The sequence below is a fragment of the Streptopelia decaocto genome, assembly GCF_964273445.1.
Source record: "Streptopelia decaocto genome assembly, chromosome: 5".
Classification (NCBI taxonomy): domain Eukaryota; kingdom Metazoa; phylum Chordata; class Aves; order Columbiformes; family Columbidae; genus Streptopelia; species Streptopelia decaocto.
In genome coordinates this window covers 24,635,104-24,661,538 of record NC_138659.1, presented here as the reverse complement: position 1 = coordinate 24,661,538, position 26,435 = coordinate 24,635,104, and the positions used below count along the sequence as shown (strand labels likewise).

Here is a 26,435-nt window from a genome sequence, read left to right as displayed (position 1 = left end):
TTTATTAATAAATAGAGTGGCTACATTTTAAACAAAATATAGAATGTTCTTAAAAATATAGTTACATTTCAAAAGATGTGTACACAGCTTATGCTTTTGGAATGAAAAATTATATTAAATAACTATACAGTGAAAATAGCATACATCATGCCAAATGTTCATTCTAAGAAATAAAGTGGTTTAGCTGCACTATAGAAAAGCCATCCTTATTTTTAACTTACGAGCTCATCTGTTTATAATCATTTCTCAAAATATTTCATATCACTTAAGGAAAACATTATCATTAAAGATAGGGATGATCAAAACAATTCCAAAATGTCGATTTCCCGTGCATAAACAGGCATGTATGAAATCTTATGTTTTTCCTAAACAGATGTTATCTGTTGTATTGCTGAGTTTTAACATCTTATTTGGCTCAAAGTTGATGTGTTTTTCTTTAAACCTGGTTTCTCTTGCTGTAGTGTTTCTGCTGTTACCTATCTATAGCTTACAGTCCTGTTTGTAAATATAGAAGCTTGACTGTCAACATTAAAAAGTGCTAATAAAAATACCTTGTGCTTAAACAGTGCTTTTTAATTCATGGTTCTCCAGTCATTTTATAAAAATGTTTGTAATTCACAACACCAGTCGGCAATTATTATTTAACGAGCTTTGAAAACAGAAAAAGCACAAGCACACCTCCTTGCCACAGCCTCAGAACAAAAAAAAAAAAAAAAAAAACCCAAACCCTTGGTTTTGGTTTCTAAACTTAGGAAAAAGCATCAAATTCTGAAGAGGAGTACTTTAGTAAATAGGCCATCTCTGTAAATTGCATACAACAATAGCAAAGGAAAAGAAAAGAACAGCAACAAGACATATGAAGAGCAGCATCTGAAATTCTTCTAGGGCCCACTCTGAATTGCTGTTTGTTAAAGGCTGGTGGCCTCCTTTTCAACATAGTCAAAAAGATCTTCTCAGAAGTATGTTAATTCAAGTACTTCAGCTGACCTAACTATGCTCATCCGTTACAGCTTTTATTTTCACTTCAATGAGTTCTTCTACTCGAGCTAGAACACTTTCTATTAAATCAAATGTGAAGAGAGCCGAGTGTAAAACCTGAAATGACAAAAGGCATTAATGTTATTTATTAGAATTTATTACCCATTGTACATACACATTTGTCCTGATTGATAAGGAAATTTAAATAGTTCTGAAAAACATTGAAGGAAATGGAAACTCACCTGTAGCTGCATTTCAGTGGTCATGGCAGGCATCTTTTCCCCACCAACAGTTACAGAACAAACTGTGTTAGAACTGTGGGCCTCTGCAGAAGGAAATAACCAACTAGAGATCAGGCTGCTGTTTCACTTAACTTTAAGAATTAAAAGAATAGTTAATATTTTAGCATTTCTAGGCAGTAATTGTTAAACAGGACAAGCCTAGGGATTGACCCAACACAGGTGCTGAACCTTCAGAGGAAGACAGCTTGAGCTGGATGCTCTGTCTAAACTTTCTCTATCACACATGACTACATTACTGAACAAGCAATATCTGCAACTCAAAACGATTTTATATAGTTAAAATGCCCCTCAAAAGGGGAAAAAAAAAAAAAATCTAGTCATTTTGGATACATTTTTACTATTTCCACATGCAGACAGAGAGCAGAAGATTCTTTAGCTTGACTTAATGATCCAGACATGAAATACATACTTTATTAAGAAAAGGCTGCAGGCTTCTCTGTTTCAGGCACATGACTTGCAGCGGGCAAAACTACAAGGACAGGTCTGAAAACTAAGGGGCAAAACTCTTACATTCAGACCATGTATTTGAAACTCATTGCAATGCTTACAAAGATTATACACTGGGGAAACAGGCTAAACCATTTTCTATTATGAGCTAGATGTTCTCTCCTGAACTCAAATCTTGTTATGTTTTGTCAAAGGCTACAGAAATGTAAGAGAGACTTACACAAAAGGCTTCCTGGTTCATTTTAAAGGATTCCCTTTAGAAAGATATCCACAGGTTGCCTTCAGAAAAGTTCCCCTTCTCTGCTTCATAAGGTTTTACAACAACAGAAGACTAGGGGCAAAAAGCCATACTGACAGTTTTGGTAGCAGAAGTTCCTTGGGCTGTTGGGATTACACTGGAGACCCCAAAGGAAGAGGGGAGCTGACACATGCAGAGATGGCCTAAAGCTGCTATAGCTCTTCTGCCCTGTGCAATGTGTCTGCTTAACCCACAGCAGAATCTGAGTCTGCGTGTCAGATTGGAAAAAAAAATTAAATTAAAAATCCAGAACATAATCCTTCAGGTTTTAAGAGAGCACCTATTTGCTGCATGCATTATTTCTTCTCCTGTTCGTTTCCCCATACCTACTAGGAAACCTAAGGGTTATATTTGCAGAGAGACTTAGACTCTCCAAAGTATAAATGCAGAACAAACTCTGAAGCTCTTCATATGACATTTTTATCAGGTTTCCATAAGGTTTACAAATGTGATGAGAAATAAGTTCAGATTTTTTGGACCAATTATCAAAATTATTAATATCAAATAGAGCAAATACTGAACTATTCTTTGAAATCTGGAATAGTGTAAATAGTTAAATAAAACATGATCATCGCATCACTCACCAATTCTTTGTTTCCAAAGGATGTCTAAAGTTTCTAAATAGGAACAAAGCCAAGAAAAGAAAAAAACCTAACCTTTTCTGTTTTCTTTCTTATTCTTTATTTCTGCTTCATAGTGTGCTTTGGACATATTGAGTCCTACATGCAGTGGTTTTAAAAAATTTCGCTCAATCTTGGCAAGTGTGGTCCATACACCAGTCTATTCAAACAGAACAGAGAAGGTTATAAATTACTTTTCATGGAGCATTGCAATACTAAGTTTTCAAGTACGAGTTTTTGGACTAGTTTTTATAACATATACTTCTGTGCTGAGACGACAAAGAATAAAAGAATTTAGACTCATCCATTTAAGCATAAATGGCATCATGATATACATTTAAGCTCCCCTCCCTCTTGCTTACATTTTCAGCAGTGTTGAAAATTGGAGGATGAAGTAGTCAGAAAAAAAGGTGGGGGGCAAACTTCATATGTAGGCTGATAACTACAGCAATGGAAACACACATTTTCAGTGTGTTCTTGTAAGCAAAGCTGCAAGGATCTTAGTATGTTGGAGGGTGGGTACTAGCCACTTCCTCAGTTGCAGATTCCTTGAAGATAATACAGCAACAAAATGGCACAAATACTCTAATTCTTGTTCCTGAACGAACACTGTATTGCGATGCCAAATCAAAGCTCTAACAAATGTCACGATCCCCAAATACATAAGGGTCTTGTCTGTATTGCATTCAGTTTAAAAAGCACTGTAGCGATGTTACTGCATCTGCCACTACCCCATCCTTAGGCACAGCAGCCAAAGCAACACATGAAATTCTCCCCAGTTTGTCATGGATGAAAGGAGTTCACAATAACAGCACTCAGGAAACAAGAGATACAAAGAAAAGATGCTCAAAAGCAAGGCTGTTAAAGGTTACACAGCACGAGAGGAAAACTCCTCTGCCTTGGCCTTGGTACCTTATAAGCTTGTAGTTACGAAACGGCTGTAGAAGGAAAGAAATATAAAGCAGTCTTTGTGTCTTTAGATATAGGAGCCATTTATCTGACTCCTTTCTTCAGGCAGTATCCTCAAAGGGCAGAGTACGGATGACAAAAATAAGAATTCTCAGTGTTTAATAGTACCGTTGATTACAGTGGAAAATTCACCAAATGTTAATACTAAGTGACACAAAGTTAATTGGTCAAATAAGAAAACCAGTAATTACTTCCAGCAAAATGGGTCTAAAAAAGAAGAAATAGCTTTCCAGAAAAATGCTGATTTTTAAACTTGATTCATAAAAGTGCTTGTTACACAGCAATCAAAACATCTGAACTGACATGAAAGGAAGCATTTTCTTTCTGCTCCACTTGCACTATATGAAGGGAGAGAGTGCGAAAGTCAAGAACTGGCAGGGCTTAAATTTCAGGGAAAACTTCAAAACACATTATGCTATTTTCTCCTCAGACTGTACGGACAATCTTTATGCCAGGTAGTACAGAGCACCATTAGAGCAATTGTGTGCTACCGTGTATACATTTTTAATAATAAAAGAGGAATAGTATCTTTTCTTGCAAAGCTACGAATTTACATCAAACTGAGTGGACCATAATGAGCACTTAAACAGTAATCACTCCATAAATCTTGAGAAACGGATATAGTCTGTCAATACTGACTAATTACATAAATGGGAAATTAGAAATACACCACTTGAAAGTCTATTTTTACTAATCATTTTCATTATGGTTTTGGTAATCAGTGCAAGCTGTATTGTTGTTATTATAGACTACTAACATCATTAGGCAGCTATAAAACTTGTATTCATAGATCTCAAAGTGCTCTAAAAGTAGATCAGAACTTTTTCTGTATTTTAGAAAACAGGAAATGATAATGCTGGAGTCTGTTACTCCAAATAGTGAAGGAAGTCAAGGAACTGGGGGAGAACAACAAAACACCTTAGGATACTTATCTGCTGGTTAGAATATGCATCTGACCATGCCACTGAATTACTCAAGTCAGGAAAGGCTTTATTGTACTCTAAAACTGAACACAAAGTTTTCCTTAAACTGTCACTAATTTAAACAAATATTTTAATGCAAAACTTGAAACATTTAGTACTAAGGAGATCATAGGCTAGTTTGGATTGATAGGGACCTTTAAAGGTCCTTTAGTCCACCCCCCCTGCAATGAACAGGGACATCTTCAGCTAGATCAGGTGATACTTGTTCACTACATGATAGAGAGGATTAAAAGTTCCTGAACTGCATAAATTAGAGGAATGGTGGAACACAATGATTTGAAAGAGTCAACAGAAGTCACATTTACTATTAGAGTAAGTGGCGATTTATGAGTGGGATGTAATTGGAAAACTCAACACAATTCCATTGGCTCTTGAGTGCTGTAGCGACACAATCCAAGTCAGAGTGCTTATAAATCAGCTGCTAGAATATGGAATCCACGTACCGACCCAGTTGTGAAATTCAAACAACTTTCCCCTTCAGTGTCCAGTAACACACTCCCATCAGTTGCAGATGGACAGGACTGGCTGTACACAAAACCAGCAGATCCATCCGAATACGCTACACTGAAAAGCCATATGGCACCTGGATAACAAATCTGGTTTGCGCTGATCTACCAGTAACAAGTGTTGCCATTGCTTCAGCCAGAAAGGAGCTGAACAACACAGAGAAGAAAGGCAGGGATCACAACTGAAGCTATAAAATCCTGCTGCAAACTGAGGTAGCCTAGCATTATGTGGCTAAAACTCATCAGGGCGGTTTCAGTTTTTGAAATACACTGTGAAGTTCAAATATGCAGAGTATTTCTAAACATCTACATTCAATCACGCACACATAGGAGAACTGAAGGTAAAGAGGTACAGGTATAATAATACCACGGGTGAACTCAGCGGAGGGCAGTTCAGGCTGGCAAGTTACCTTTGTGCATAAAACATTCTAGGCTGTATCCAATAAAGCAATGTAGCAGAAAATTGGATAGGTCTGGCCCTTCCTTTTGTTATTTCCGCACACGGATCTTACAGACAATAGGTTTTTTATGCTAATACCTACAGCAGCTTGTAACGTGTACCCATCAAGCTTCATAGCTGCTGTAAATATAGAATACTGCTTTGCACAGCTAACAACTATTTAAATATGTTTACTAAATCCTTTCTGAAAAATCTTATACTACTAACTTTTAGCATATTGCACAAAAAGTATTTTGCCTAAAGAATAAAATGGATCTCTTGAACTGCAAAGTATTGTTATTAAAAAGAAATCAACTTGGAGGCTTGAAGGATACCACTGAATAAATAAGAGTAAAATATTTTTTCTCATGGGTATACTTGATAGAGGTGTCATTTTATGGCAACATACTCCAAAATTATGGACACAGGCCACAGTTCATCCAGCAGAGTTTACAGTAACAGTTAAGTATGAATGCAATCAAATTTCATCAGAATAAAATAACACGTCATGTACCTCCCAATGTAGTTAATTACAACATCACTTAGGGATTACTGACTAATGCAAAGAAAAGCGCATAAACCCATGGTTTTGAGTCAATGATAACAACGTTCCCATTAATCCAGGTCTCAGACCTTAGCTAACCAGTCATTTTCAAATCAATTAGCACTTACTTGATTATCACTTTCACAATCCTTAATGACTAAGTATCTCAGTAGATTTAGTGAAGCCATAATCCTGTAAATTAAAAACATGCTATTATTTAGAACATAGATTTACGTTACAGGGATTTTAAATTGTCCATTAGCTAGACATGCTAAAAATATCCATTTATACAAAATACAACCACTCGTGTTGAGCAACACAGCTTGATTTAGAGCGTCAATGTGCAGTAATGTCCATGTTACCACAGTTGAGACTTTGCAAGTAAGATTAAAACTGCCAGCAGATTGGAGAAGGCTGGTGGCTGTGAGGAAGAGTTCTCTGAAGCACTAGAACCTTATTACAGAACTTGTAATATGCATCCCTGGTGATCCAAAGTTGTTACGAAACTAGTGTGATGGTTTTATTACTGTATTGAATTTTTACTTTTGAGTGCTTTTTAAAGATATGCTTTTCGCTTCTTTTTACCATACTTTTGAGCAGAAACTGTTTATTCTTTTTTCCAGGTAAACAGTACAATTACAGATCACACATGTGATTTTTAACTAAACTGTATCCATCCAGACACTATCACCCAAATGACTTACAAGCCCAACCTTTACTTACCATGTAGTAAGAGACTTTTCTGATATGGGAGATTTTCAGAGACATTTCCAGTTATTTTTATATTACGTATTACAAGTATTTGCTGTTCGGGTGTCTCTGTCATTCCCATTCATGAGATACTGGATTCCCAGCCGCAATCTGTGAAACAGCTTCAAAAGGCTGTGTGCTGGAAATTCTATGTGATAATTGTTTTTCCCCTGTGTCACATAAGACAACATACCACATTTCTTTTGTTCCTCCAATTGCTTCTGCAGAAATCTACAAACCATGAAGTCCTGAAGAAATAATGCTTTACCAGTTAGTTCTGTAATTTGAAATCTGAGGCCTTATATCCTCAGGGAATGGAGGAGGAATTCCTTTCTTATTGTTAAAATGAATGTAAAAGCATTGTGACGCTCTCCTTTGGAGAGTTAGTTGAAAAGATGGTTAAGTAAGTGATCATTTCAATTTCTAGGTCCACAAATTTAAAATGCATTGATGCTGTCACCTCATTAATTACATGACAGCATAGCTCCCATTGTAGTAAGGTAGTCTGAAGCATTTTAAACAATTAAAAAAAAGAGGAAAGTCTCTCACTATCACTACAACTCACCTATCTGAGTGTTGGAGAAGATCTGTCTCAGCACCTTCTGGAAGCATAAGCACTAAATCTAGAAGCGAGATCAGGTGATGTCCTGTAAACCAAACGTTGTCACATGCCTTCTGAAAAAATGAGTGCAAAATTTAAATCTTAAAGATACCTTAAATAATTTAACAACAATTTTGGGAAAACAGAAAAGCAAAAAAACCCAAACACTTCAAGAAATATTTTCTAATTACTACATGTGATTGAAGTATATAAACTAGTCTTTTCCTAATCCTCCCTTCTTTGTCTCTTCATGCCAAGCTGTTCTTTTCAGTTTCACAATAGATTCTCCACTTCTTAAACATACCACCATCTATATAGTTAATATTTATTTACATAAAGTTAGCAAATGTATTAGGCACTCTTTTATCACACTGAGGCAAGGAACATTTAGCTATCTTTACCATAATAGTAGTGTCACAATTTTTTTAAAAGATGATCAGGTGGTTTAAATTTTCTTTGCATATTTCTAAAGCCACAACTCCTGGCGATGCTTGCAGGTAAAGTACACCTGCCCCTCTATGGTTCTTTGATGGAGGAAGGACATTGAGTTACTTTATCTGGAAAGAGGGACTGGGATAGGACAGAAGGGAAAATCATTTGAGCATAAGATGGAGAGTACTAGGCTTTGAAGTGGCAGAACATAATTATTCTGATGCACTCTGCATAACAGAAAGACCACTTGCTAATTTCATTAAAATACCCATAGATTACAACAAATTATGAAGTGAGGAGGGGCAAATCACAAAAAACAACTTCTCTCACTTGCTTAGCAGAAGTTTTTTAAAGCCTTGCAGCTAAGACTCCTGAGAATTCCCTCCTCAGGAGGATGGTTGAGCTCCTCTATACTGATGCTGACTTGAGGGTCTGCCCATCATTCCCAAAGAACAAGAGAGCACACTTCTCTCCAGGCTTCGCAGCCTCTTCAAAAGGCTCCTCCATGTCAGCACGAGGAAGCTGAGAGCACAGAGCTGCTGCAAAGGTGTCATGTTGGCAAAGTCCTTATCTCAGGAGAAGGATGGCAAGGTTGGGGGAAGAGCTGTCACCCACTGGGCAAAAGCCAGGCAAGAGAGGAAAGCGGGACCAAGCCAGAAAGGGATTGAAAGGAAAACTGCGATTAGACAAGGAGAGGGAAACTGTCTGTTAAATGATCAGATGAGGGACCTGGAAAGATTAAGATGAACTGGGCTGAAAAACTAAGAAGAAATAAATGGATAGCAATAGGGAATTGCTATCATTATGTCTCTAGCAGAATTCTTTGCAACAACCCTAGAATATTCAAATCCATATGATGAAATTTTAAAATTATTTGTCTTTTGACAGCCAGGGAACTCTACATGGAAGAAATGTATTAAGAGAACTCTCAAACTGTATAGTAAAAAATCTGTTAGTAAGGAAACTTCATAATACAATTATTCCATTTTAGTGTAAGCCCCTTTTGGAACAGTTTCCATATTGTCCTCTTCACCCCTGCTGATTCAATATACAGGACATGCTATGATCTAATAAATAGTAATTCACTGTTTTCTAACATAATTATGGTAGCATAATACACGCATACATTTACTATATTGTCTTATTTGACAAAAGGCAGTATCCTTGAGAATCAAATTTAGTTTGCAAAAGGCCTTAAGCAGTTAAAATTTTAAAAAAAGTTAATCATTTTTAAATTAATTTTTCCAACTTCCCAGTGTAAATTATTATAAAATACGAGATTTAAATGGCTTTGATCTAGCTCAGCCCTTTCTGATGAATTTCACATTTGTGAAGCACTTTTAATATAATGCTGACTGTCAGAATAAAAAACAAGAAAAATTTAATTCTGTCTGGACTGTAGCATTTGAATTATGTTCAAGAAATGAGGAATTGTGAGGCTAAAACAAACTATTGAATAGTTCCTCTTTTAGAAAGAAGCATGTATTTTCAAGCACAGAAAAGGTAGAGATCACTTCTTAGAAAAATACGGTAAGATTGTACAATTAAAAATACATTTGCAAAATTATAATATAATAATACTTATGCAGAAAAAACCCACAAATTAATATTTATATCATTTCCCAATCTTATGTTTGTTTTCAAAGTGGATTTTTAAAATGCATCACGCAAAGCTTAAGATGTACACATTTTCTCAATGTAATAGTGATAGAATTTTGAGGCGGCAACTTGTTTTTAGTGGTGATAGCCTCACCGTTAACGATGAGTGAATCTGATCTTTTATATTTTTGATGATGTATCCTTCCACACCAGCATGATTGCTTGTCTTCAATAAACACCTTCAAACAAAACCAAAAAGAGATTATCTCTTCAAAGCTGCCTATATAGTTAGTTAGCTCAACACTTTGTGAATAAGGCCAGAATGTCATCTAAGTGGGAGTTTCACTACAAAAAAACGACTGTGTAACCTTCAAACACTACCTTACATAAACCAGCTGATTTTATGGGAGGCAACTGGAATTCATTATTTATCCAAAAATTAACACTGTAAAATTAATGTAGCTTACCAGATAGAGACTCTGTCAGAAATCATTATATCTATGCAATTAAGCTGCAATAAGGCTGAAATTGTGCAATCTACAGTAATTTGGATACATACCTGAATAATGTATATTTTCCCTCTGCGTCAAACTTGTCTATGAACAACTGCAAAATATTTAAACTCTTCTTTCTCTAAAGAAAAAAAAGATGTTATCAGATTAATTCTAATTAAATAAATTCAGCACTTAACTGATTCTGTACGTCTTATTACATACCAGATGCTCTATGGGACAAAGAGTCATAACTTTCACCAAATCCTGCAGTTGAATAAAAAAAACATAACATCTAATTACATACAGATTATTATATTACATCACATTAACTAAAATCTACTCAAGACATTAAAACAGACATACAAACAAAACCAATAACCCCCAGCCCACAAAACCATGCCTATCAGAAGACTCTCAGAGAAATTTACATTAGCTTCAGTGGTTGAAATCCCAGGGCTGATACACAAGACCTACTATTCTCATACTGTTGGATCCAAATAAGAATGTAGCGAAGCAGCAGATTAGCAAGGAAGAGGCAAAAATGAGCAAGATCTTTCAGCTAAGATCAGTGCCCATCTGACTTGGGGGCCTGTAAATACACTAAGTAGATTTTAACAGTCACTGAAACATCATGCTGTATGTAGCAGGTAGAAAAGACAACCCATTCCATATAGCAAGATCCTGAGGGTTTCAATCTAGTGACACAAGCGTATAAAGGTTCAGTAGTGCATCCTCCTCAAACACCTAGAAGACAGCTAGATATTATTTATAATCAAACTTTAAAGACATTTACATTGCTTCTTATTACCTGAGGTACATTAATAAAAGTTCTGAATTCTAAATACTGATGGAGAAGGCTATTATCTTCCATTCTCAATAAACAGCTCTCAAAGAGATCCTGCAGGTGGGGAAAAAAGAAAAAAATGCCAACATTTTGCATATATGTAAGACATTAATCTATATGCTTAACATTTCTTGACTAAAACCCTCTTCACTATAAATACTCCTTTGCATAGCCCAAGTTCCTAGAAGCCAAAAAGCATCCCTTAGAAAGGGACACTAAATTTTTACCATTACTTTAACTGGAAAAAATAAACATTCTAGCATTGAAAATTTTATTAAAAGAAAACTTACAAGTCCTTTAGATAATATAGATTCTTCTGTTCTAGAAAAAAAAAAGAAACATTATCAAATTAAGTTGTTAATTACAAAGATAAAATTAAAAACGTTAAATTTAAAAGACACTGTTGATATTTCAGAACAAATACACGAACGGAGATAAAAAAGAACTTGCCCGTCAACAATTTTCATTCTATTTTCTAAATACAGTATCTTCCTTATTCCTCTAGAAGATTTTCAGAATAAGCTGGCTGATGACAAGTTGAAAATTAGACTCCTCTCTTCAGGATCAAAAATGACAGGTTATTTCCTTAATATTTATAAATGCCCAAAAGCAACATCTCCTATCTCACAGGAATCAAGACACTGACTAACAAAGAAACTTTTCCCAGATTATTCCATTTGCATAGTTCTGCAGGCCTAGGAAAAACACAGCAGATCCTATGCTGAAGGGACCGAAGTTTTGTTTAAATTCCACCAGGAAACACTGAGTAGTCATAATGGGAAAACTCCCCTCTATACAAGTGCTAGGAACTATTTGGTCAACCCTGTTGCTTATGGAAGGTGAAATAATCACACTATATAGAAAAGTCTGGTTTCCTTTAGAAAGTCTGACCTTTAACTAGATTGCATATAGTATCAGAATACATTCAAATAAACACTATCACAATAGTCTGCTTTAGTAGTGAACTGTTACAGAAGTACAAGTACACACTCTGATCTTTCTGCATGTGTTTAAAAGCAATCAATTTTGCATTTTCAGAATAAAGTTTCTAAAAATTATATGATGATACAAGCTGAAAACCATAAATAGAAGTAGAAATAGTTGTCTAAAAACATTTTAGTAAAAGAAGCCAACTTGTTGTAGAACCAGCCATTTTAACTCCCAGGTTTAAAAACCTCCCCTGAACTTATCTGGTATATTCAAAATTCGATTCTATGAATTACTATAGAAGATCACACCCAACATCTAGATCTCCAAATACCGTAACCCCTACCTTTTCAGTAGCACTTCAATATGCGTCATATTGCATTGCAGAAGGTATGATGGACTAAAAGAGCAAGATTAGGTATACATTAAAGTGCATAAACCATATACATTTGCATATAGTTAATATATTTGACAGGATTAGTCTTTTTTGAAAAATGTATACTAATATCTTTATAAATTTGGTAATTTTTAAATAGACATAAAATAGAAAGTCAAATTGCTGTTAATAATTCTTATATGGAAACTGTCTATGAATATGCAACTGAAAAATTAATGCATGTTAATTTTGAGCATATGATTAATCCCAACAGTTTCTTTAAAAGGACAACTCACCTAAAACGAAACTGTAATAAAGTAATCTGCAGGACTGAAGTATGTCCTTATATATGCAAGATAAGATACATATAATATAAATGCATAAAGGTTGACATCAAACAAATACTAGTGAAATACACAGTTTTCATTCATAACTATTCACAAATAAAAAGTTTTCTTCTGCTCAGAAAGAATGTTAAAAATACAGACTTATCCTAAGTGACGAAGAATAGTTCTTACCTAAATACCACTGGAAAGCAATCAATACCCAAATGCTGAACGAATATCAGATATGACAGACATGCCAAAGAATCCGCAGAATTCTTCTGCTCCATCTCCGCAAACTCCTGATTCTCCCAGTGAGGACTTCTGTCTTTATGCCGCAGAAACACTAGTGGTATCAATTCTTTTATGTCCCACAAAATATCCTAAAAATGAAAGATAGATTGCCGATAGCTGCTTTTAAAAGACCTGTATACCAGTTAAGTTTCAAAGCTTTAACTGTATCTTACATAGCATAGGTGTAACTTAACATAAATATTTTGAGAGTAACTGATATATACACATGCACAAAAGACCCTGCAGGAAAAATAACTACTGTTAGAGGAATGCTACTAAGATAGCAAAGTCAAGCACTCAAAAGTTAGCAAAAGATAAAATAAAGTCACCCTAGTTTGGCCCCTTTATCCACAAAGCTATGAATAACGATGCCTTCATGATGACATTATGTCACAGGACTCCTGTGTTTTTCAGATAACTAACCACCCAGTATTTTGTTTTCCACTCACTAATCAATATGCAACACTATGTTTATCTGCTAAGGGCAAGCCCTGCTTTACAGTTAGAATCACCCGGTATGGCCTTTCTTTCTAGTGATGCACAGCACAGTGACACCTGAGTACTTCACAAATCCTAGTGTGGTGTCTCACCCCCACCCCTGCCCTTCCTGTGGATTAGGTGGTTGTGTAACTCCTATTGTACATACTACAAAGAAACAGTGAGACCAAGGTTAACTCACTATTCTGGGGTTGTCCAAACTGAACATCTGGTATCTCATATTTTGGAAAATCAGGATTGCAGAAGATGTCATACAGTCAAAGTATGACTTTACTGCTGTGCTGCAGCTCTCGCTACCCAATTCCACAAACAGCAGAAGTCATCCCACTAACCAATAAAGGAAGCAAAATAAACTCTACAACAAATTCTAGGTAATTTTGAACAAGACCACTGGGTTTGAAAACACTGTTATTAACTTTGACTGCACTTACTACAATTTCAGTTGCAAAATGCCGAAAGGGATGTTCTTCAATGCCTTCAAGTTGCTCAAGCTGAGCTGTCAATAACGGGTATTTCAGGCTTTTCATACAGCTGAAATAAAAAGGGGTGAAACTAAATCGCCAATAAGGTCACAAATACAGACTATAATAGTGTCTTCAATGACCAAAAATAAAGCCTATACTCTTATTAGCTGCTGCTATTCCTGATATTCAAGGATAATTAAAAAAAAAAAAAAAATTCTCACATAGAAACATTTCTTAGACTTCATCTCCAGAATATCATTGTCCTCACTGTTGTAAATTTGAAGAGGAAGCAGAATACCAAAACAGCTTCACAGCACAGAGACTAATATTTCTTTATCATTTCCCTGTACTAAAAAAACAACCAAAAAAAGTGACCTTGCTTCTCTCACTTCATAAATCAGTAAAGTATATTTAGTGGTTTTCTTTTTTGAAATACCACATTAGCTAACATAAGTTGGCAGCACTATAAAACACTAAAAAGATTATTTATTTACTGCCTATGTAATAAATGCCTACTGTTCATTTTGTTAAATGATAGGAATATATTACGCTAACATAAAACGCTCACAATTTTAATAACTCTTCTTTCAGCTCCATGTCATTGTATTCTGACGACTTTTCCATGTTTTTAACCAATTCATTCACAAAAGGTTTAGCAAAGTCCACCACTGCATTACAACATTGACAGAGACCAAGTTTATCTTCTTCTATTTGTTGCTTTGTATAAGGTACAGGTAAGGGAGTAAGCTGATTCATAATCATGGCCAAAGATAAACCCACTGAGTAGGCCTTCTTGTTCTGAAGTTTCAAAAGCACTGGGGGAAAGGAAAAAAGAGAGAGAGTGAGAGAACATTTTGAGAAATTATTACTTACTTAGTAGAGGAAAACATGAAGAAAAACTGTATAAGCAAGCCCTTAGTTTCACCGAAGGAGACAGACTGATACCTGAAATCACATAAGCAAATCCAGCAAGACTAAACATCAGCAGCCAGTTTAATATGCTGTAGCTAAGATGCCCATATATTTGAGAATGACAAATACTAAAGCAGTCATGCATTTCAGTGCATTCTTCCTTACTCTGTAGCACTATGATGAGGACTGAAAAAATCTGTCTTTCTAGAACTAGTCTAAGTGAAATAGTACTCATTTATGTGATCTGAAAAACTGATTTATTCTTGCTTTACTGCCTGACTCCTGTGCTTGGCAGAACTGTTCTATACTGCATGGCAGAAACAACAGAGGGGCTCCCAGACTGAGAAACCAGCACAAGCGGCTCTGCACTTAAACTGCGCCCAGTGCAGGCTGACTGCAGATTGGCTGTCCAAAAAACCACACACTTCTAATTACCACAATGCTTCTCTTGATAAATTCCAACATAAGTCAGAAGCACACCGCAGAGACTGCTACAATCAGACTTAAAATTGATACAAGACACTAGATTTCTTCTCACATATCAAAACAGAAACTACTACTTGTTACCTACTTAGTGGTTGTCCAAAACCAACATTTTTAGTTTTATATATAAGCCAGAAGAATGCTTCCCCCTACCAAATATTTGAACCTGCTTCTAGCTGAAATAAAAGCTTTAGACTACGAAAACACGGAATTGTATGTTTTAAAACTTTAATAATGAAGAATCTCACAAATCCATGCAATTCTCTATGTCTGTAACAACAGTATGAATGGATTAGACATCTAAATATACCCATCAAAGGATCACATTCTTGTAAATGATGAAAAATAGCTGAATATTGCTTTTTCAACTGGTGCTATTAATCCTATCTAAAATATTTTTGTAACAGGCCAATATACACATGAAAATTCCACCTTGCATTATTTTGCAGAATATAATAGACTCTAAAGCCTGTCAGGACAGACACATTCTGAAACTATTCCAGGAAAGGCTAAAATAACTTGATAAATAAATGAGAAAATAATTTAGTTCGGAAATCACATGAGAAAGTGCATTTTACCTGTCTGCAAAGGCTGAAGCAGTAACATGACAGTCTGGCACACTTGCTCTCCAGAGGTCTGCTCGATCTGCTCAAGTAAACTCAAAAAAAGTTCCTTGGGATTGCACAGCTGCGGGTGAAGAACAATGCATACTTTTTTAGTCACTGTGGTCATAAGCTAAAAAAAATTCACCACAAGCAAAACTTCAATACAGAAGTTTCTGAACATCAAGAAAACAGATCTGAACATCCGAGGTAATCTTCAAGAAAACAAATATGAAACAATAAGTACTTCCCTACAATTAACATCTTCTGTATAGATATGTGTACACTTTTATATAAGCTGGAAACATAAAATAAATAATGGCACAAAACTTTATTTCTATGGTCTGTAAAATTCTCACAGTACCTTAGCAAAGTAAGCCTTAGAATTAGAGAGAAAAGAAAAACTTCAGTGTGAATTTAACCCAAGCTATAGAATTTGCAAGTTGTTTTTCAAGTATATTAATGAAAGGGAACTGGTTTTCTAGATATTAAAACTTTTTCCCCCTACCTACTACATCAGAACCATCAGGCACTCATTGTCATACTGTATCTGCAGCAGACAAGAAGCAGTATTGCTGTGGCTGCAACAAATGGCAATCAAAAGCTTGATGAGTTCTAGCTGCCTTTTTCTTCTGGGTAATGCTCTGTCTCTCTGTTTTGCCCAGTTACGAACTATGCAAGATTTGTAAGAGGTTAATTATCTCTGAGAACACAAAGCCTGCGTCTACTTCAGATGAAACTGACCCACAAGTTTAAAAGTTACAGGAAATGGACAGAAGAGCCTAGAAGTATTCATGCCTTGTTATCTTTGGAAGTAAGAGAAAAAAATAGGACTTCTCCCTTCTCTACATTATTGTATTATAACCATATATTTCAAAAACATACCTGTGCCAACTGATCTAGTATCTTCAGGCAGTGTTCTCGCTTATCATCTTCCTGTTTATACATGAAAATACATCTAACAAGAGGAGAGATGAGATTCCAACCCATATTCTTGATGATAACCTAAACAACAGATTTTCAGAGAATAAACCAAAACTGGACAACTTCTAAACCCAGAAAAACTCTACGTATGAAGGCCAAAAAAGACAACAGATCAATGCCCCAGTTGTAACCAACACCATACTAATGTCGTTGAAAGTTTAACATCTATTACCATAAAGTTCTATACGTGGCATACCTTGTATTCTCTCTCCATACCTATAAACACAGCTGCGTATTTTGTATACTTCAATGTATTCTAACATGCCAATATGTATTTCCAAGAATTTATATGACAATACCGTTAAAGCAAGACTGAGTAGAGGAGTTTTGCTGATAGGAAGAATGCTTAGATAATGTTTAACCTGAGGGGATCAAGGTCTTCAGTTGTTACTCCAAGCTCACAAAATTCAAGCCAGACTGACCTCCATGTAACATTGCCAAAACATTCCATCCTTCACTTTCTTCCTGAACTCCTTATTTATCTGCATACAATTTAGTATATTCTCCAAGCTCCCAAAGTGTCTACAGACATCAGCATCTCTTACACTAGCATCAGCTGAGCTGGCTCTTACAGTTTTAGCCAATATTACTATATCCGTCTGTGGTGGGGTGATCCCAGACAGCAACTAAGCACCCACCAGCTGGCTGCTCGCTCTGCTCCCCCAGTCGATGAAGAGCAAACCAGAGAATAACTCATGGTTTGAGATAAGTGAAGGACAAAAGGGGAGGAGGGGAATGACGCAAACCAACTCCCACCAGCAGACCAATGCCCAGCCAATCTCCATGCAACAGCCCCTTTGGAATGGGTCCCCGTCCCATGTGTTTTTATGCTGGGCGTGATGTTATATCATATGGAATGTCTCATTCATCAGTGCAGGTCAGCTGTCCCAGCTGTGTCCTCTCCCAACTTCCCTGCTTACTGAGAGGGCAGAATGAGAAAAAGGCCTTGATGCTGTACAAGCACTGATCAGCAACAGCTGAAACACTGGTCTGTCACCCACTGTTTTGGTTACAGATCTAAAACACAGCACTGTACAGGCTGCCATGAAGAAAATCAACTCTGTGCCAGCCAGACCCAGTACACCATCTGAAATCCTGCCCTGCAAAAGAGGGACCCTGTCACTTTCTCTTAATTATGCTTTTGTACTCTCTTATCTCCTTGCTTAAGTCACTGAAAAACAGATATCAGTGGGTTTGTTAATATTATTATGACTTGGTTTCTGTGAGCTACCTGAAGTTACACAAGAATGTGCACTTAAAACTAAGCAACTTATTAACTATTCATAAGTACAGCCTTGCTGTACAGTGAAAGCAGCTTTTTCTTTTCAATAAGCAGTTTTATCTATTTAATGGTGTGTAAGTGCACAACTAATATATAGTACAAACTTAAACTCACCTTATTTTTCTCATTTTGAATTACTTCTAATAATTGAGCTGCATACCCATCTTCTAAACATTTCTGACCTGCTACCTGAAACAAATTAAAATCTTCTCCTTTGAAATCAGCTTCTTCCAGAATTTGCTAGAAAGAAAATATGTATGTTTAACTCCATACTTTAGAAAGACAAATAAAAAATAAGAAAATCCAAGCTTTCAATTCAAAATTAAATGTAGGGTAACTTATCTTTTCTTATTCAACATCTTCTACATATTAATAAAAGCTACCAAGAGCAACTACAGAAGAAAAAGCAGTAATTCAGTTTAGACTACAGCATGTTGTTTGGAAGATGTACTTCCTACAATCATCTGCTAAAGTTTCGTTACTTCAGACAGTTACTGTTGAGAACAAGAACATCTTTTTCTCCAAGACGCATAAGTGATCAAGCATCTTGGGATAAGCACCGCTGAAAAGTCAATGAAACACGGAGGCTGAACTTAGCTGCCCAATGAGGAGTTCTGATAGCAACTGTCTTGTGTTTTGGGGTAATTTTGTTTTAAAATATAATATATGAAGAGAAACACACACTGCTTACACTTGTTACTTTTATGGAGAGAAAACTACTTACACATCTTTGTACTATGGCTTGAAGTTCATCCACGGCCATTATAGTTTGACTTTGCTCTTCTGGCATTGAAAACTACTATAAATTAAAGAGTACGGTATTAAAACACATGAAGTAAAAACAGAGACTGAAAAATAATCACATTATTTTAAAAATGCCAATAGAGGAATGAGAACAACCTAAACAGACAGATATTATGTAGACTATATGATCCAAAAAAAAAAAAAAAGCTAGAAAATGCACTTTTAAGAGCGTACACTATATTATTCTGCTCCCCATATTTGCAGGAGACTATTACAGACAGGAAACAACCTGCATTCCACGTAAAGGGAAGGAATTTTTCAAGAAGTATCAGGGTCATCTGAAGAATTCAAGAGGCCTCAGCTACTACTTGGGCATATACACTGAAAACTGCAGCTAACAGTGAGCAAGTCTGGGCTCACCACGTACCAGATGCCCACGACACACAACGTCTTCTGTGACTGTTGTCACCAGAAGAGCTCCTGCTCAGCCCTGACTGGCACACTCTCGCCTGATGCCTGGGATGTGCAGGGCTGCTCCAACCACCAGTTTATATCAACAGCCCAAGCAGGATTACATACGCAACATCACCTATTTATTTCTGCTGTCTAGGTTTGGCTTTCACCTCTAGATAGTATAATTTTAGAACTTTCTTGATAAACACTTAAGTTGAGCATTTGAGGAATGTTAAGTACATATAAAGTTTTACATAGTCAGGACCATGAATTACGACTAAATCAAGCTTGGTTACCCCATGTGATTTATCATAGCAACAATCATAATCTTCATAGCTTTAAGAAATGCCATGTGCCTAAACCTGACAGCTGTATAACTATTTATCAAAACACCCAAGTTCCATATTTATACAGACATTTCAGTGTAATGTCCTCAACCTTTCCTCTCATGTTTGTCCTCAGCTAGATAACAGCACCTACAGAACTACACTACCTGGATGTTTACAAAAAACAAGCATCCATGTCTGAACGTTATTATTCAAAGAATAAAGAATTCACTTTCTATTCTCAACGGCCTATTTTAACATTTTTACATCACAGCAATTATCAATGGATCTAGCCTGTCGCTTTCATGTACTTTGTTACCACACGTTGTACTATTTGAGCTCTTAATTTTATTGGATGTTACTAATCCCCCTAAAACAATTCAAATATAATTTGAACGCTAACATTCTTACATTTTCAGCCCTCAGTAACTCTGCAATATACTTACAGCCTTGAAACATGCCCTAAGCACCCACCGTGCTGTCCCAGGGATTTACCTGCTGAGCTCGTAGTCTCAGGCCTTAATACTTAACCCAGTTTCTAATTAAATCTTTTCGGCAAGAGGGCAGCATCTGAATCGCGTGGAACTTTCTGCCACGAATACTCATCAAACTCCCTCCTCTCTAACACACACACACACACACCCCTCAGCCCCTTCTCCAGGCGGGGCACAACCCGCAGGCCGGCACGCACAGGCTGCCAACGCAGCCTTTACCACACGGCCCCATTAAAGAACCACAAGGCCACCCCCTCACCTCAGTGGGCCGCCAGTGGAGCCCCGCGCCGCAGCCCCTCGGCCCCGCTCAGCCGAGCCGTCCCGTACCCTCTCCTCTCCGCCCGCCGCTCCTCAGCACCCCGCCGCCGCCTCTCCCGCTCCCAGCACCGGCCACGCCGCGGCGCGGCTCCGCCTCCCGGGTGAGAGGTCAGCGGGAGGGAGCGAGCAGCCGCGATGATGGCGGCCGGGAAGCCGCGGGGCGGCGCGCAGGGGAAGCTCAGCCGGCGGCGCGCAGGTAGGTTCCAGACTCCGCGTACCGCTCCCCCCACCCAGCGCTTTGAGCTCTCCCTGTGCCCTCCGGCCGGCACAGCGGACTCGCCCAACTCGCTATAGCTGGGGGAGCGGCGGGACGGCCGCGGGCGGCGGTGCGGGGCCGCTGCCGCGAACTCGGCGGGCCCCGGCAGGGCCGGCTGCGTGGTCGGGGCCGGCGCCCCACGGCGGGCGGCTGAACGAGGCGGGGCCGAGCGCCCCGCTGTCCCCTCAGGCTGCGCCCCTGCCTTCTGCCGCCCGGCCCTTCCGAGCGGCAGGCGCGCTGCGGCCGCAGCGATCGTCCGGCCGGCTGGTCGGAAAACTGCGTCCTGGCGGTGTGAGCGTCACAGCCCGCTGTGCCCGCCCTGCTGCCCCTGGCCTGAGGGAGCGGCTGCCCCAGCCCTCCGGGTGGGTGGGCGCTCCGGTCCTGGCGGAGCCGCGCCAGCGGTGGGCAGGGACAGCCGGGCAGGGACGGCTGGGCTGCAGAGACCGTCGAGAACCAGGGGGAGTGTGGGTGGCACAAAATCATTGTCAGAATTATTTTTCCTTTAGCCTTCTGACTATACAAAAGATGAATGCGAGTATGAAGAGAGCTGGGCTTCTCTGTCTTCACACTTATAAAAAGCACGTCTAGCTAGTTGCTAAATGGTTACCACCTTACTAAGTCACTTTCAGCCACAAAAAGCAAGTTTCCAAGCAATTCTCTTGATTATGCTTGCAGTTTAGAGGTTTTAATATTTTTCACATTCCAATATTTTCTGCTGTTAAAGGAAGTACACTGATTTCTGTATTTGTATGTTTGATTTCTAGGAAATAAGCATTCAGCTGCTCTGAAGAATGAAGATGCTGCTCAAAGGTATAATTTCTAACTAACAATATGTGAAATTCATGTTGTTTTGCCTCACTTTGAAATTGCATTCTCTGCTTCGCATGTTTTTTTCGCTTTCCTAGAGTACCATGACTAACTTCAGGAGATCACCAGCGTCAACATCATGCAGGCTTGTTTGAAGTAACACTATGTAACTGCTAACAGCATGCACATAGGTGTGTTGTATAATATGCTAGAAGTTTATGACTTTAACTTCCACCATTGTGTTTCCTTACTCTATAGTGCTTGCTTTTTGCCATCTTAATTTCTTTGCATACCTGCCATTTTTCTTTATTCACTTTAAAAACCACACTTGGTAGGGAAAAAACCCATTTTCTGCCATGGACAATTACCTGAATATTTCTTTGGTTCTGTAGTAGAGCTAAGCTTCAGGTGAATACTGTAGACAGCAGACTGACTGTACATTGACAACCTCCATGGGAAGTGCTGTCAGATGGAGATCAGAGACACCTAGGTGGTTGCTTTCTGGGTATTTGCTGACAATGGCTACTTTGTACCCTCACATTCAGTCTTGTCCCAGACCATTTTTCTTCTCGCTCTTCATGTCTCATCTGGCTCTGATTCTCCTGGCAACACCCCATAAACTGTCCCAGGCTCTTTGTCCAGCCAGTTCTGGGTTCTCCTGTCTTGCAAGAAGAATTGGGTGACCTTGTGTAGAAGTATCACAATGCAATAACAGTCAGTACTTTTCCTGACTGGGGTGGAAATAAAGTAAACCAGGGTTGGACACTCCTTTGTGGTTATTACAGAACTGCTGGTCCAGTTACTTGTTGCTTTGTTTGGCCAACGTGGTGTGATGTAGAAGAACGTAAGCCACTGTATTTCAGGAAAAAGGCCAAGATACCGTTGGAGAATTGTTTATGGAAATCTGCCCTCTGTGTCATTCAGTGTCTGTTCTGTTGCAGGAAAGCAGCTCTGGAGGCTGCTATGAGAAAGAAGATTGAATGTGAGAAAAAAGCATTGTATATTGTTGAACAGCTCCTGGAAGAGAACATAACTGAAGAGTTCCTTCTGGATTCTGTAGGTGTTGCATGTTTTTATGCTATTTTACATCTTAGTGTTCAATCTTTTTTTTTTTTTAAGTTCTTGGAACAATTTGCTGCAGTTTAAAGTAGGCAAATCATTTATGCTCTCCCTCTTCAGCTCTGGTGATGATTGCCTTATTTTCAAGGGTTCTACAATGAAAACATAGCCTCGTTTTCATAGAATCATAGAAACAGTTTGGTTGGAAGCGACCCTCCAGATCATTAAGTCCAATCCTTAACATAACACTGGCACTAAAGTGTGTCTCTGAGAACCTCATCTACACATCTTTTAAACCCCTCCAGGGATGGTGACTCCACCACCTCCCTGGGCAGCCTGTTCCAGGCTTTACAACCCTTTCCATGGAGAAATATTTCCTAATATCCAATTTAAACCTCCCCTGCCGCAACTTGAGGCCATTTCCTCTCATCCTATCACTTGCTACTCAGGAGAAGAGCCTTCACTTTATTCCCAGAGCCTTTGTTTATGCCTCTGTGGTTCTGGACTGATAGGTGAAGTATAAAAATTAGGTCTGCATCACATCATCTGTGAATTTAGACTAAGTCTCTATAGTGCTCCACAGTTTATCTGGCTGCACAGTTTTGCTAGAAAGGTATAATGATTACTCCTGTAAAGGTTGTAAATAGACCGATAAATAGGTGTGCAAAACATGTAAGTAGAGGAAAACTATGAAAATAGGTGCAATTAGAGGCAAAACTCTAGGCTTTTCTATATGTAGCAAGAAGTGCCTGTGTCTGTCTTCTTTCCGTATTTACCATTTTTACTCTATAGGTTCTAAATGTTGTTTATTAAACTTTGTAAAGAACTGTTACAAAATTAGATGTATTTATTTGTTTATGAGATGTTTTGAGTATAAAAAATGACAGATTTTCCAGTATCTGTTGTTGAACTATTTTCTTGTCATTTTAGGGAAAATGTATTACTCCATCTCACTATAAAGACATAGTTGATGAACGGTCTATCATCAAACTGTGTGGTTATCCTCTATGTCAAAATAAACTGGAAAATGTAAGTTGCTTTTTATTAAAGCTGTTATCACAAGAATCTTTTCATGATTTTTATTATCTTCCATTTTCTCTTTAATTTTAAGCTTACTATATTAAACATGGATTAATATACTGTCAAGTAATAGACCAGGCATCGTATCATTTGATTTCAGTATAGTCCTCCTGAGGTAAAAGGTAAAATTTGAACAGTTAACAGCTGCTACTTTACGACAGAATCAGTTAGCATCTGTTTTAACAGTAATAAAGATGAATGAGGTATGGCTTCATGGCCTGCCTTTGTGCATGCAGAATCTCACTAACCTTGTTCCTTCAATGCAACCACATATCTCTATGAGAAGGATTGAAATGAAAAAATAAGACAATGCAGGGGTAGTACTATGTGAATGCGTATACATCTGCTCTAAAAATGTATGTTATCTGTGTCAAAATCATAGTCACACATATTTAAGTATGGTATGTCAGAGCTTGAGCAGAACTCAGTACAGTTAGATAACCTGTAATGTAATACCAGTTGTGATAACCCTGATTATGTGAAAAAAATCCAATCAAGTACAAAAAATGTTACTGTTTTTGACGTCATATATCCCTACATAAATACACTTGGAAATTGTGTTATATTTTATGTAAGATCCTGTCTGGGTTTGTGTGGGTAGCTGTGGGGGTCTCTGACAGAACAGTCTCCCATGCACAGAAACAGACAGGGATTGAAGAAGGGCCTGTTGGTGACTGCCCAGCACTTTACGTATGAGTGAAGTTTCTACTGCAGTAGCTCCCTTGTTTTATGTTTAGCGCTGGCTTTCTGTAGATCTGAAGTTGACTTCTGCTGATAGCGAGATGTAAATTATTAAAGATAAATTGTCATTCTTAACATCTGAGAAGGTACGATATCAAAATAATTGAGAGAAAAGGTGGTTGTAGTATGCAATTCAGTTAAAACACAACATCTTACACATATTAAAATATGTGAATTAAGAATGAAGGTTTCTGCAAAGTCATGATGGAAGTAACAGTCTTGCTGATGAAAGCATCTTGTTTTAGGTGCCAAAACAGAAGTACAGAATTTCAACAAAAACGAACAGAGTTTATGATATCACCGAAAGAAAGGTATGGTAACAAGGCTATTTCTGAAATGTATTTAATACTGCCTCAACCTCAGAAGTGCATTTTGCAACAATATTCATATAGTGTCTTTATTCAGAGCCAAGATGTTTGGTTTTCAGGAAAATAATTTTCATGAACTGTTAAAATATGAAGTCTTTTGTGCATTTCAGTTTCTAGCTGCTTTCTTTGGAAGGACAAAACCTCACTTACTTTCTTTTCTAAATTTAAATGTAATGAGGAAATTTTTACTTGGACAGCAGTTTGAACATGGTACAGCTGATCTGTTAAAGACATTTGTGAAGAAGTGTTCTCTGTTTTGCTCCAGTGTAGTCAGTGAGCTTTAGTAGAGTCAAAGTGCACACCCTTTTCATTCACTGAAGTTTGCAGTAGTGTAATACAAGTTGCATCTTATGCATTCCTTAGTGTGACTGCCTTCAGGGTTCTTTTTTGAGGACTTTTCAACATAAAATCTATCTCTTCACAAAGTCTGTTTCTTTCTTTAAACATATTCATGAGTAAAAGTCATCTTTGCCTGCTCACTGGATATGCAATCGCCTACAGGTGCTTGGATGCTAAACTGTAGGATGTTTCTAGTTCCAGAAAAAGTTTCTTGAGTGTCACTAGTATACATTCCTTTCCTCTGGTTACTACTCTGGGATATACAACATTCTGGGAGCTTTTTCTCAAGCTACTAAGCAAGACTGCGAGAAGAAGTGGGATGTTTTACATTGTTCCCTGATGCAAGTGTGCAAGTTAATTTTTCAAAGAAACTGCAAAATTTTTTGTGTTGTTCTGAGTATTGCAAAATATCCAAGTTATGTTGCCAACCAGAATTTTCATCATTAAACACCTGAATTTTTTTGCATGTCTTTATGACCGTCTTGTTGAGTTTGGGTTTGCTCTTTGAAAACTAATGTTAATTTTTTCTTCAATTGTTGTTATGGAGAATCCAAGACTGGTTTGTTTCTCAGTATGTAATAAAGTGCAAAAAGCAGAAAAGTGGGGAAAAAGAAGCAACTTCAAATAGCTTGTGGGGAATGGGATAGACCTATTTGATAGGTTTCTTTCTCAGATGCGTTAGAAGGCTGGTCATAGGATTAAAAATAAATGTGAATTGGTACTTAAATTTTATGGGCATAAAAAAAGAGGACTTTTGTACCTTTTTGGGAGCATTAAATTATCTTTAGTCATATTTTCCTGCTTTCTCATTTCCAGTGCTTTTGCAGCAACTTTTGCTATAGAGCATCTAAATATTTTGAAGCTCAAATTTCCAGAAGTCCAGTATGGATGCGAGAAGAAGATAAGTAAGTATCATCTTATACATTCATTGCTCCTTTTGAGAATATTATTTTCTCTATCCAAAATGCAATGCTAATTAAGTAGCTGCAGCACATCAAAATGATTAGGCTGAAGCAAAATTAACATGTCAACATGTTAGCTTAGCATGGTGCTTGTTTTAAAAGTGTTGTTGCCATATTGATCACAATACTACTCATGGCTACTCAACAGACGTGACCGTGTTTAGAGGGCAAACTAAGGCAACTCCTCCTAACTTGAAAATGTACTTACTAGCATTGGATTTTTATGAACCAGATAATGTACAGGATGAATTAATCTTATTCTGTTACACGAGATTTTCTAATTTTAGCAGAGCACTTGGCACCTATCTTAAGGTTAGACTGTGAATACTTGTACCTGAAAGCAGACTATAACATGAAGAGGTTCTTTATCCTGTCTAAATTCCAGATCGCCCATTTCCCACTCTTGCTGCAATACACATTTTGGAACAGTGTGATGCAGTCCATGTTCCTAGCTTAGGAAACACAGGCTTGTAAATAATGACATGAGCCAATGGGTGTCACTGTTTTACAATAAATACTTGCCTAGAGAATGTTCAG

The 26,435-nt window shown here is 37.6% G+C and overlaps 2 protein-coding genes across 5 annotated transcripts in view; one reads left to right on the top strand and one right to left on the bottom strand.

The window, feature by feature from the left end:
- Positions 1 to 9: 9 nt before the first annotated feature.
- Positions 10 to 20,376, bottom strand: GLMN (glomulin, FKBP associated protein). 4 transcript variants are annotated; one of them, XM_082054551.1, is made up of 19 exons: positions 20,228 to 20,376; positions 18,676 to 18,750; positions 18,066 to 18,191; positions 16,571 to 16,690; positions 15,662 to 15,770; positions 14,257 to 14,503; positions 13,656 to 13,755; positions 12,628 to 12,815; positions 12,080 to 12,133; positions 11,097 to 11,127; positions 10,771 to 10,860; positions 10,185 to 10,226; positions 10,028 to 10,101; positions 9,623 to 9,707; positions 7,402 to 7,508; positions 6,215 to 6,278; positions 2,682 to 2,805; positions 1,221 to 1,303; positions 10 to 1,095 (listed from the first exon to the last, which is right to left on the bottom strand). In XM_082054551.1, the coding sequence occupies exons 2-19, from the start codon at positions 18,739 to 18,741 to the stop codon at positions 988 to 990; spliced, it is 1,818 nt and encodes a 605-aa protein (XP_081910677.1). In that variant the 5' UTR covers positions 18,742 to 18,750; positions 20,228 to 20,376; the 3' UTR covers positions 10 to 987. The 4 variants fall into 4 exon arrangements, 3 of the variants coding, with proteins under 3 accessions (XP_081910677.1, XP_081910675.1, XP_081910676.1); XM_082054549.1 differs by having other exon boundaries at positions 12 to 1,095; positions 7,402 to 7,511; XM_082054550.1 differs by having other exon boundaries at positions 12 to 1,095; positions 7,402 to 7,511; positions 18,676 to 18,747; positions 20,228 to 20,354.
- Positions 20,377 to 20,379: 3 nt separating this feature from the next.
- The window catches only part of RPAP2 (RNA polymerase II associated protein 2), a 39,084-nt gene continuing 33,028 nt past the window's right edge, over positions 20,380 to 26,435 (top strand). The window contains exons 1-6 of the mRNA XM_082054548.1: positions 20,380 to 20,482; positions 21,307 to 21,352; positions 22,291 to 22,405; positions 23,339 to 23,437; positions 24,475 to 24,540; positions 25,753 to 25,841. Of these exons, the coding sequence (XP_081910674.1) occupies positions 20,422 to 20,482; positions 21,307 to 21,352; positions 22,291 to 22,405; positions 23,339 to 23,437; positions 24,475 to 24,540; positions 25,753 to 25,841 (476 nt within the window). The 5' untranslated portion in view covers positions 20,380 to 20,421. The remainder of the gene's footprint in view (positions 20,483 to 21,306; positions 21,353 to 22,290; positions 22,406 to 23,338; positions 23,438 to 24,474; positions 24,541 to 25,752; positions 25,842 to 26,435) is intronic.

Bases quoted from the DNA above. Each gene is read 5' to 3' on its own strand.
- GLMN (XM_082054549.1), bottom strand. From the start codon at position 18,741: ATGCCAGAAGAGCAAAGTCAAACTATAATGGCCGTGGATGAACTTCAA. The intron at 12,816-13,655 runs GTAAGTGCAGTC...TTTCATTTTTAG, and splicing joins ATTTTGCAACTGAAATTGTA to GATATTTTGTGGGACATAAA. The intron at 7,512-9,622 runs GTGAGGCTATCA...TCATTTTTTCAG, and splicing joins AGATTCACTCATCGTTAACG to AAGGCATGTGACAACGTTTG.